Source organism: Solanum lycopersicum, chromosome 9, assembly GCF_036512215.1.
Source record: "Solanum lycopersicum chromosome 9, SLM_r2.1".
Classification (NCBI taxonomy): domain Eukaryota; kingdom Viridiplantae; phylum Streptophyta; class Magnoliopsida; order Solanales; family Solanaceae; genus Solanum; species Solanum lycopersicum.
The window spans coordinates 57,971,046-57,983,468 of record NC_090808.1 but is presented as its reverse complement, the minus strand read 5'-3'; the positions used below and the strand labels follow the sequence as shown (position 1 = coordinate 57,983,468).

At 35.3% G+C, this 12,423-nt stretch overlaps 2 protein-coding genes and 1 non-coding gene across 3 annotated transcripts; 1 reads left to right on the top strand and 2 right to left on the bottom strand.

The window, feature by feature from the left end:
- Nucleotides 1-3,028: 3,028 nt before the first annotated feature.
- On the bottom strand, nucleotides 3,029-4,840 carry LOC101266972 (uncharacterized). The gene is made up of 2 exons (XR_011211464.1): nucleotides 4,372-4,840; nucleotides 3,029-3,485 (listed from the first exon to the last, which is right to left on the bottom strand). It is a non-coding gene; the product is annotated as an uncharacterized protein (transcript).
- A 1,383-nt stretch (nucleotides 4,841-6,223) lies between these two features.
- LOC101266362 (protein LOW PSII ACCUMULATION 1, chloroplastic) lies at nucleotides 6,224-9,881 on the top strand. Its single transcript, XM_004247067.3, has 4 exons — nucleotides 6,224-6,681; nucleotides 8,621-9,193; nucleotides 9,333-9,383; nucleotides 9,629-9,881. The coding sequence occupies exons 1-4, from the start codon at nucleotides 6,479-6,481 to the stop codon at nucleotides 9,768-9,770; spliced, it is 969 nt and encodes a 322-aa protein (XP_004247115.1). The 5' UTR covers nucleotides 6,224-6,478; the 3' UTR covers nucleotides 9,771-9,881.
- A 792-nt stretch (nucleotides 9,882-10,673) lies between these two features.
- On the bottom strand, nucleotides 10,674-12,053 carry LOC101266666 (photosystem I reaction center subunit IV B, chloroplastic). The gene is made up of 3 exons (XM_004247068.3): nucleotides 11,420-12,053; nucleotides 10,997-11,062; nucleotides 10,674-10,904 (listed from the first exon to the last, which is right to left on the bottom strand). The coding sequence occupies exons 1-3, from the start codon at nucleotides 11,669-11,671 to the stop codon at nucleotides 10,800-10,802; spliced, it is 423 nt and encodes a 140-aa protein (XP_004247116.1). The 5' UTR covers nucleotides 11,672-12,053; the 3' UTR covers nucleotides 10,674-10,799.
- Nucleotides 12,054-12,423: the final 370 nt, after the last annotated feature.

Here is a 12,423-nt window from a genome sequence, read left to right as displayed (position 1 = left end):
CGGTGGCTAGAGCTTCTACCCAAAAGGAGACGGGGAGATGAGATTGATGTAGAAGAGTAACCACCGTTTCAATGAGATGCGATGCTTACGCTCATCCACCCCATTCTGTTCGGGAGTGTATGGACAGGAGGTTTGATGTATAATTCCCAGGGATTGCAGAAACTGGCCAAAGATGTTATTTACATATTCCTTTCCATTGTCACTTCGAAAAAGTTTAACATGAGAATTGAATTGTGTTTTGACCATTTTTTCAAAAGTGACAAAGGTGGTGTATGCCTGTGATTTGTGTTTTAGTGTGTACAACCAAGTGTATTTTGTAAAATCATCCACAGAACAAATATAATAGCGAAAACCAACAAATGAAGGAACAACAGTAGGACCCCATAGGTCAGAATGAATAAGTTGAAAAGGTGCAGTTGTACGCTTCTCAGAAAAAGTAAAAGGTAATTTATGAGATTTAGCAATTGAACAAGAGTCACAATTGTTTACATGAATGGAAGAAAAACCTAATTGAGACATTAAAGAATTTATTATTTGAGTAGACGGGTGACCCAGACGACTGTGCCACAACAGACTGTGGCCATTAGCCGAAAGAGCCACCGGAGCCACAGGAACGTTTTCTGAAACTGGGTGGGCAGACGAACTTGTGCCAGGAATAACATACAGACCATGCTCACATGGGCCCTGAAAAATCACTCTCTTGGTAGTATTGTCTAGGATTTGAAAATCATTAGAGGTGAACAAGAGTGAGCAATTATTGTCTTTTGTGAATTGGTGAACTGAAAGGAGATTGGTTTTAATAGAAGGTACGTGGGTAAGGTTACCTAGGTGAAAGATAGCGGTGGGGGTTTTAATGGTACCCGTGCCAGTGTGAGAAATATTAAGGGACTCACCGTTGCCAACAGTAATACCATTGGAGCCATGATATGGAATTGGAGCGTTAAGCTTGGATAGATCAGAAGTAACGTGCATGTTGGCCCCAATATCCAACAGCCATTCAGAGGAGGGGCCGGCTTGAGATGCATAATTGGCACGGTTTTCACTTTTTCGGCTCTCCTCATACCGAAACCAGCAACGAACAGCGGCGTGTCCTGTTTTTTGACAGATTTGACAAGTTGGACGATCCCGCTCGTAAGTGCCCTGCCCGCCGCTGGAAGATGACTGCCCGCCGCTGCCGAAGGAGTGCAGGCTGTTGTTGCTGTCGTGCTGCTGACCGTCGTACGGCGGACGACTGCCCTGCCGACCGCCGCGCCCGCGGCCTCCGCTGTTTCTGCTGTAGCCGCCGCGACTCCCTTGCCGGCCGCCACCATGCCCCCCGCGATAGTTCTGGCTTGCGGTGAGGGCGGTGGCCGGCTCCATAACAGCGGCTTCTCGGAGAAGAAGTTTGCTCTCCAGATCCTCGTTGATTTCTTCACTTTTTAGCCATGAGGAGAGAGTAGCCAGGTCAACGAGCATTGGAATGATGCGAACCGCCTGTTTAATGGAGGAGTAAGCTGATGGGAGCCCCCGAACGACGCACATGACGAGATCTTTTTCGGGAATGATTTCGTTCACGGTGTCGAGGGCTGTGATGATGGTGGAGACCTCGTCTAAATACTCCGCCATAGTTTTTGTGCCTTTGGTAATTGTGTGGAGACGATCACGCAATTGAAAAATATGAGAGTGGGAAATTGATGCATAGCGTGTTGCGAGGGCCGTCCACAGGGCTGAAGCAGTTGTGTAAGATTGGATGTGTTTCTGAACCGTGGGAGAGATGACCGCAATCAAACATGATCGGATCTGGCCATCCACGGCTTTCCAGGCGGCATGGGCCGGATTGGTTTTTTCTGATTTGTCCGTGGCGGTGATGACTGCCGGCGGTGGTTCTGTGCTTCCATCGACGTATTTGAGAAGGTAATTGGCCTCAAGGGCTGTAAGAACGGTGATTTTTCATGTAGGGTAATTTATGTCTGATAATTTTTTGGGAATCAGGGCATGAAGATGCCTGAGAAGGAGTTTAACGCCAGAAGGAAGTGAATCGAGAGGATCCACCTCGGTTGTCATGGCTGCCGCCGCCCAAAAGAAGAGAGGCAACGATCGGTGCCCTAAAGAGAGAAAAAAAAAACCTAGAGAAAAGAAGATCTAGGTTTTCTGGCTCTTGATACCATGAAGGAATATTGATTGTATTGAAGTATTAACCTAATAAGGGAATACATGGGAGATATATATAGGAAATATAGGAAGGAGTACTAATCCTAATAGGACTAGGATTAAGGAGTACTAATCCTAATAGGACTAGGATTAGTACACAATAAATACTAATATTATTTAATACTATTTATTTAATACTATCTGTTATTAATTTCAATGTCTTATTCACTCAAATTAATTTGTGTATGCGGCATATCAAATTTTAAAATCAAGTTTTGAAGAAAGTTTAATGGCTGAAACTCGTCTCAATGAAATTAATGGCCTAAAGCCAAACTATAATAAGAGGCCTTAAATATAAAAACATGTGCACAAAATTATTAATTTTCCCTTTTTTTTGGTTCTTGTATACTATTTGTTTTTAGGTACATTCTTAAAAGCTATAAATTCATATAATAATATTATTGTTGATAAGAGTAACTGTTAATTAGTTCTAGTTAATATGAAGTAAACATTTGTTTGCAATACATCCTTTGGATGTTGATTTAAAAACTTTATTTAGTAATATGAAAATTTAAATTGTTTGATTCAAAGTGTAAAAATATTCTTAATAAAAAGTAAAGAGTTCTTCTTTTCTTTAGTCTTTATATAATGTTCAATATTGTTTTTGATAAATTTCACTCTCAATTTCTTTTGAGGTCTCAATATTTATTTATTTATTTATATATATATATATATATATATATATATATATTATCCAAGAAAAATATATTTGCACACCTTGATTAAAGAAAAATATATCTAAGTATCTCCAAGAGAATTTGTTCTTCATGGACATGAGCTTGAGTAATAAATTATATCTTGTTTGTGTTCGTTCAATATATAATGAATGATACTAAAGTAAGAGTAAATTTAATATTGTACATGTATTCCTTCTGTTCGTAACACCACATAACCAAACTACATCTTATTCAATATATATAAAGCCATCATCAACATTGAAGTGATCATAATGCAACAATCATATCTCTACGAAGTTTGAAATAATCTAGCATTGCATTTCGATTTGGGATATTTTCTTTGATGATAGCTACTTGTTTGAAATTGTTAATCCAAGATTGTAAATGAGGAAAATTGTTTGGTTCATAGACCTTTACTCCAGCAGCTTCTTGTATGACTTCTAGCCAGAAAGCAAGCCACCCAAAGGCTATGTCAATTAAACCAATCGTATCCCCACTAAAAAACTTTTTATCTCCAAGACCTTGTTCCTCTATAATTTTTAGGATTTTTTTGGCATTTTCAGTTGCCTTGACTTGCTCTTCTCCAATCTTGTGAAATATTTGATGAAATTCTGAGTTCTACATTAAAACAATAAAATGTTACTACTTTATATTGGACCTATTAAATTTAGTACTATTTTTTCATGAGATAGTTCACATAATTCAACAAAATATACTATTGTAAGTTTAAATCTTATCCATCAACGCAAAACCTTGTGTCTTTGGCTCAAGACTCATAGTCAAGAGAATGATTAGGCCTATACATGAGGGTATGTTGTCGATCTATAAAATATAGAGAGAAGTATTGAAATCTTGGTGTAAGTGATTAGTTTCGTCTTCAAAATATTGACAGTCTTGAAAACACCCTTCTACTTGATTAACTAAAAGCTAGATACACCCTCGATCATCCTCAATCTGCCACATGACATAACCATATAGTTCAAGCTCTTGTAGAAGTGTGGGGTTCTTAATATAAAGCCGAGAGAATTGTTAAAAATATCCTTAAGCTAGATAGTTTCACTTATGTTGTAAGATCGAGATGTATTTTAGTTCAATTAGTCAAGTTAAGGGGGTGTTTTTACGGCTATTAATAGTTTAAAGATGAAACTAATAATTTACACCTAATTTAGGGGTGTTTTCAGTACTTCTCTCTAAAATATATTTTAAAAAAATATCATTGTTAAAATCTTAGATGACATAATTCATATAATTCCATACTTGTCAACAACAATTACACCTCAATATCAAGCAGATTGGTATGAATCCTCTTTGTCTATCAAGCTCTTGCTTGTCCTTTATTAGAAAAACTTAATTTCTCCATAGCTAAAGCCTAAAAGTTCTCTATATTTTCTACTAACATATAAATGATCCCTAAGACATGTTAAGTGAATCTTGATCGACAACCACTAGACCTAAAGTAAACGTACTAATGTGACAAAATTAAAGACGAATAAAATATTATTACCTTATCTTCTCCGAACTTGATCCAGAATCTAGCCTTAGCCTTTTCATAAGGATCCTTTGGGAACAAAGGATTTTGGGGCCATGTTTCTTCAATGTATTCAAGAATGATTGTTGATTCAACTATTGGTTTTTCATTATGTACAAGAATTGGGATCATCTTATAGATAGGGTTATATGTCAAAAGATGTTGGCTTTTGTTAGAAAGATCTTCTTCTATGTATTCATAACTAATATTTTTGTGTTTCAAAGCCCAAATGATCCTATGACTAAAGGGACTTGGAAAAGCTCCAAACAATTTCACTTGCTCTTCCATTTTTTTTTCCTCCCTAATAAGTTGTGGTTGTTTGCAAATTTCAAGGCTTTAAGCTTTTGATCAAATGTCAATTATTAATGAGTTTAAGTTAAACTATTGTTGTACCAATTTGAATGATTGAAATTTTACTTTAAAAAATGAGACAAGTGGAGTCAAGCTTAGAAATTTCAACTTAAATAATGATGGTTTGATGGCTACTTAGTGTTTATCCTATCCCAAACCATGTTCTTATTTCATTTAGTTATTTATTAACGGTCATCAATTTTTGTTTCTTTTATTGTATGAATCATCTCTTCAATTTTTCATCTTTAAATTGTACCCGTTCCATTAATTACAATTTAATTTATTCACGAGTCAATATTTTATATTACATTCTTAGTTTCTAAATCTAGGAATTATTAAAAGAATCTTTGTTAATAGTAATTTAATGAGCAACTTTCACATATAACAAATATAAAAGTTATATTTATATGCTATAATTATAGTTAAAGTTTGCTATGGAGCATCATATTGTATAACTCGCTGTCTCCTCTTCAGATTTGTATAATTTCGCTGATAAACTCTCAATTCAATTTTATGTGTTTGTATATCTGCATAAAACTTTAAATTTTTATATAATTGAATCAAAATAAAACGTTTGTATATCCAATCTTTTTCTCTCTGTTACTTTATACAAACATAAATTATACATTGTATTTTGTTTAGTTTGTGTTTGTATAAAACGAGAAAGAGAGAAAGACAAAATGTAATAAGATAAAGATATATGTGTTTTCATGTGTATATATAATTTTCTCTCACTTTATACAAACAGAAACATAATTTATACATTTGTGTTTTTATAAACCGAGAGTGGCGAGGGAGAGACTAATGAGCTAAAATTGCAGCGAGGTTGACGAATAACAATTGTTTGCTACGAAATATAGTTAAATCAAACTGTGATTATAATATTTAATTTAAATTAATAATTTGCTATTATATATCATTTTTTCTAATTTAATATCAAAATTACCAAATTACTCAATGATTAGAAGCGCATATGTCGTCCAAGACTAGTGTGCATCTAGCCACTTATAATTAATGAATGATTTTTTTCGCATAAACTTAAAGAGTTTTTGAAAGAGTGAAGTATCAAAAAGAACTTAGACTATCCGTTTTTCTAATTTCACACCTAAACTATTTAGAGTTTAAAACACACATCTAACTTATTTCTTCGTATCACGTCAAAATTAATAAAAATATGTGAAACACCTCAAATAATATATGATAATTTATGTATGTCACTTTCTTTCTTTAAAATAAATTGCTTGTGAAATAATTTTACCATGGCCAAAAAAGGACAACACATAACTAACACATGTAACAATCAGATATATTTTAATTAGTTTCTCTTATTTTTTGGTTTTTTATATATCCAAAAATTGCATTAAAAAATATTGTAATAATGATTATAAATAGCTAAAAATTTTAAATTATTTCAATCAACACCACTAAAAATTTGTAGTTATTATACATATTTATTTTACACGTAATAAAATGATTTATTATTTGCTCGAAAGATAAATATATATTGGATATCAAATTGGCGAGAAAAAAAGAAGAAGAAATTTCTTCAATTTATAATTTTAAAATTCGTTTTATTTTAAAAGCCAAATATTATTAAGGAAGACAAAATCGTCGTGGCTGTGTTTGGATCATCCAAAACTAATATCCCTCCATTTCCCAACTCACGGTGGTAGCAGCCATGTTTATACCATCACAAACCACTGCATTTCTACCGGGATAACGTTGCTCAGCCATGGCTACGGCGGCGCTGTTCTCCTATATTACCGTCAATTCTCCCAACTTCCATCTTACCGCCAAACTGTCCGAATTCTCCCGCCAATTGAAATATGGTGGGAAATACTACTCCGGCTTCACTGACATCTCCAGTTCCAGACGCAAACCGAAATCGCTCTCCGTAGTTTGTAACAATTCGAGTCCTTCTTCTTCTGATATAAGGTAATCATTTCAGCTCCAGTAGATGCTTCTGTTGGTTGATTGATTTTGTTATAACAGGGAAGAATTGTAATGTGAGAAATTGCTAAAAGTATGCCCTAATAAAAGGAAACTTAAGTTTTAATTTGGAGTTATTCCGTACAATTCCAGTCGAATTTCATTATTGCATATGTTAGGAAGCTTTCTAGCAGAAGATTAATATGAATGGAGAGACTTACCTTTGTTTTATTGAAAATCCTGTTAATTGTACCAAGGAGCGAGATGTCAGAAATGTGCTTTAAAGGGAGCGATCATTGTCATTTGGATGTTAACATTGATAAGTAACTCCTATTTCGTTGAACGAGCTATATTAATCCAGTGGTATGTAAAGTTATTGCAGAATCAGAGGCATAGGTTGTTACTCAGTTAGCGTCTGTGTTCTGAATTGGGAGGATGTGCTTTGAGATACATATATAACTCTCTATACATCTTTTCTCTCCACCAACACATATATATGTATTTATGTGTTTATGGTTTGAGCTGGAAGCCGTGGGCTTAGCTTAACCCATACAACCTATTCTAAATACGCTACTGCATACTCCTTTAGTAACAGGGAACCCGCAACGAAGGATATGACATAGTTTAAAGAGCTTGTCTCCTTTCTTGAAACGAAAGTTTTAGTACTAATAATTATCAGTTAGTAACCTACTGCTTGTGATGTGTGTATCATATCACTGGTGAATAGGTAATACATATGTACATGCCTCCACTTATTGCTCATCTTTTGCTAGATTTTCAAGAGAAATTTGGTATGAATCTAGTCATTTATTAGCGGGAATAAGTATCTTGCAATTTCAGAATTCTCGGTAGATAGATATTCCCTTCAATATGTACAAACCTAAGCTAATAGTAGTTTGGTTTGTAGGCTAAATCCATCTAAAATAAATCATGTGGAGATCTATTTCGACAAGAAAATACATGCAATTAAAGCTTTAACTTATATGGTCCCTTAAGTTTTGAGGATAGGTATATTGGTCCATATTGAATAGTGAATACAGATTATGAATTTATATATTATAAGTTGAGTAGGCCAAATTTCACGACGTGTATAATTGCTAGCTTGATAAAGCATCAAATTGTACACGACTACTGACTTGTTTTATTGCTTCCTCACTTCTCGGTTGAGATGGAGTTTCCTGTTGTGTTTATTTGTGTATTTCAAATATTATTACTATTGGCCATTAGGTTAAAACAGAAATAAGCTGGTAACAGAACAACGTGTTATATATGAAACAATGGCTTACTAAGAATACTTTTGGTTGGAGGGAGGGATGAAGGGTAAGAGTGAGGAGCTTAAACCATTAGTTTATCTAGTACAAACCAATGGGCTACGGGTATATCTCCTCAGAGCTTTTAATGAAGTTAGTTTGCTCAGCAAAAAAAAAAGGGGGGGGGGGGGGGGATACTTTCCTTTTAACGGGGGTTCATCGTCTGCTCATAAGTTTCCCTGTTTATCTTAATGCTTGGAAATGGAATTCCTTTGGAGAAAGTTTGTACAAATACGTGTTCACCTCTGCAGCAGAATGGGTTTGGAAAGTTATTTGTTAAAGGTTATAATCAAGCCTTGTTTTATTGTTGAATCAACAGCGAAGAACTTGCTGCTCCAGAAGAGCATCAATAGTGCAGCTCAATTTTGTGTTACAATCGCTATTTCCAGATCTAATTGTGTGCATTAAGGTCCTTCTATTGCACATTTAGCCATAACAAGTCTACACTTTTTCGAGTTTCTGACAGCTGTTAAGAATGTGTGAAATTTAACTCAACCTTTAGCGTGGATATGTTTTCTGTATATGTGTACCCCAGTTTCAGTACTCATCTAATTAAATAACTTCTATCAAAATATTTTGCCACCATTTCTTTAAAGTAAAACAATCTTTTGACCTTCATGTTATTTGTTATTTAGTTCTACGGCCAAGATAAGAAGTGAAGTTCTTTCTCCCTTTCGGTCTGTTCGGATGTTCTTCTATGTTGCTTTTATTGCAAGCGCTGGTCTTGGAGGACTTATTGCCTCTACACGACTGATTGCTGCATTGGCCAATTCATCAAGAGGTGCAGAAGTTCCTGAGATCCTAAAAGGTCTCGGTATAGATCTCGGTGCAGTCTCCATATTTGCTTTTCTGTATTATAGAGAGAATAAAGCGAAAAATGCTCAGGTAGCAAAATTAGCAAGAGAGGAAAATCTCTCAAATCTTAAGCTCCGTGTGGATGATAAGAAAATTGTCCCGGTTAGTGCTTTCAGAGGAATTGCTCGTTTGGTCATCCTTGCTGGCCCTTCGGCTTTCATTTCAGAATGTTTTAAACTCAGTGCACCCTTTACTGAGGGCCTTCTAGAAAGAGGAGTGCTTGTGGTCCCTTTTGCAACTGATGGAATTTCTCCTAGCTTTGAATTTGAAGAGAATGACGAACTTGAGGAGAAAATTTCCAGAAGAAAAAGGCTATGGCAGCTTGCTCCTATTTATGCCACTGAGTGGACCAAGTGAGTGAGCTACCAACAACATGAAATTTTCTAGTTTGAAACTATTTCTTCTCTCACTTGTGCTGCTGAAATTAACAATAATTACATTGACATTGAGAAGTAAAAACAAAGATTCTCATATTTGGTTCATTCGTGATAGGTGGATAGATGAACAGAAGAAACTAGCCGGTGTTTCTCCTGAATCTCCAGTGTAAGTATTCTGCAACTATAGTAGTATATATAGGTTTTCTAAGAGAAAGATCGGTTGATTGAGTTCTTCATGGTACGTGTCAAATAAGACTGCAATGTAAGCATTATTGAGTTCAGAAAAATGGACTGTCTTCATGGTTTTACGTGAATCTTTGAACAAATCTTGTAATGCTAGTAGACATTGTTATATAAGAGTTACTAACTTTAAACAGTTGAATGATGTTTGGTCATTTTAATCATGTGCAGGTACTTATCTCTACGCCTGGATGGTCGTGTGCGTGGCAGTGGTGTTGGTTGTCCTTCTTGGAATGCTTTCGTATTGCAATTGCCACCAGTAAAGGGCATTTGGTCTGGTCTTCTTGATGGCATGGATGGAAGAGTGCTTTAAGAATTGAGATCAGATATTGTCTTCTCTTTCTTATTCTTTGAAGAACTATATTATATTATGTTGACAATGTACTTATTTCCTCTTCAATATATAATTGCAGCATTCACCAAATTATCTTTTGCTTCGTTTACTCCGTTCCTCCCTCTCTTTTTTCTTTGTTGGTGAGGTTAACTTTACGTGTATCCAGGCCAGGATGTTTCCGACAGTGGAAGCAGGGGATGGGATCCAGGGTATGCATGTTGCATGGATCAAGTTTTAATAATCCTATGACCGAAAATGGAATGTGGTATTAATTACTATTTTTTCCATGATAAGTTTATTTGATAGAGAAAGTTGTCTATTTGACGTGTAAAAATGGAAGTCCTCAAAAATTTCATATTTACATAGATTATTACTGTTGTCTATAATTGACGTTTTGATTGGTAGTGTCTTTTTCCTATTGAATAGCTACATTTCTTTGCTTCCAAAACATGAAAATGTCTTGCTACATGCTACTTTGATCACTATCATCTCACAATGGAATGGAAACAAGAGAGATCAATTAAAGTGTAAGCCAAAAGACAGGAATAGAACGGTGAATGGATCCCGTGCCCTGTTACTGCATTGAGGTAAAAACTCTTTCCTCTCTTTGAGTTCTGAACCATGATTTAATTTGTGCTGTTTTAGCCATATAACTGTTATCTATACAAGGTAGCATATGATTCACACTTAGTTACCAAAAAGCACAGCAAATATGTTAGTATTTTGGGGGTTCTGATCATTCTTTATGTCCTTAATTAGATAGTCTACCTTAAGGTGTAGACCCGTCATACAGACACAAACCTCTCCAACATGATGTTCGCAAGATCGTACGAACGGGATCGAGTAATGGCAACACGCTAAATAAGAAATGGGGGGAGAAAGTTGCCAGAAAATTATGATACACATTCACATTCAAAGCCAGTATATAACTAGAGATAAAACATGGAAAGCACACGGGCTGGACAAATTACAAATATGGAAAACCTTGAACTAATTACTTCCACTCCTTCATTTCACTTCTTCAACTTCGTCCAATGCGTAGTTGTTAGTGGATACATTAGCATAGTTCACTTTGTTGAACCTCACTACAACTGGATAGCGTGTTTTTGGATCCTGCAACATCACCATTAACAATAACATCAAAAGGTATTAAATTTCAACTCTCACAAGTGACAAAGAACATGGATTCCAATCAATTCCCTTACCTGATCAACTGCTACAACTGAGCCGGTACCCTTGTACCAGTAGGACTCCTTTCTTAAAATTCTCACCTGTATTCAGAACATTTTAAGAATCAATTGGTAATGAACAGCCTGAGCTGAGGACACCACCATAAGAGACTGTGGATGTACAAATGCCTACTATAACAGACTTAAACTATAATACTTGGATAAAAATTAATGATATTTATACACAAGTGTGCTGTTTTTTTTTGAGCCCATAATTTCTTAAGTAGATTGAGTTTTTGTGATAACAACCTGTATGTTAGAATCCAATCTTAAATGTTGAAGTAGCATCTATATATATGTGTCTATATACTTTTACTGCTTTTAAATCTTGAATCATCAGTGTGAATACATACTATATAAGAGATAAGTTGGTCTTATTTCTTTTATTGAACAACTTACTTTGGTTCCTCTCTTGGGTCCAATTGGAGGTGGCTTGACAGCTTTGGCAGGAGGAGCTTCGCCTTCAGCGGTGGCAGTAGGAGCTGGTGGTGCAGCTTCTTCCGCGGCCCGTACAACGAGCCTGGGGATGTTGGTGGTGGTGTTCTTGGAGGAGAAAGATAACATAGAGCTCTTTGGAGCAGAGTTAGAGGTGACATTAGGGGTTGCCACCATAAAACCAGATGCAGCAGAAGCCATGCTGCTACTTGCCATGCTTTTTTTTTGTGTTTCTTTGTCTGAACTTGTTCTTCTGCTGCAGAGGAATGATGAAAATTAATGTAAAGAGCAAAAGCAGAAGTAGGATTTGAGAGGCTTTGAGTTAATGGGATATCTTTTTCCTGGACAAAAGATCAACCTAACTACCACACGACATTGCTCCATCCACTGACACGCTGCCACATGGTACCATATCCAATTCATATGGATAATGTTACCACTTTTATTTCGTCTCACATATTTTGCTTTTTTTTTGTTATTCATAGTGTATTATTAATTTTTAATTGTGCTTTTAACGGTGTGACTAAGTGATTAATGTATATGTAGTTGGTTAATAATCATGAGGTTCAAGGTTCAATTTCATCGAAACAAAGATTAGATGATTCCTTCTTATCTTTCTTGATGATTAGAGTTATTTGATATTTACGAGGTATGTTGAAATTAGTTGAGGTGTGCGCAAGCTGGTTTAAACACCAAGATTTATAAAAAATATTTTAATGTAAAATTGAGCTATTTTGACTTTTATGATATTTAAAATGAATAGGCAATGTTGATTCTTTTAACGGGAACCCTTCCAAGCATTAATATCTCTTATTATTAGCTCACATTAACACATTTATTACTTTTCCTCAATATATATATATATATATATAGTCTATTTTCCCTTTTAGAATATCTGAAAAGGTTGTTCACTGTATGATTGAATTACAGAATACTGTCAAGAGATGCTTCCTCCAAAATAAAACATT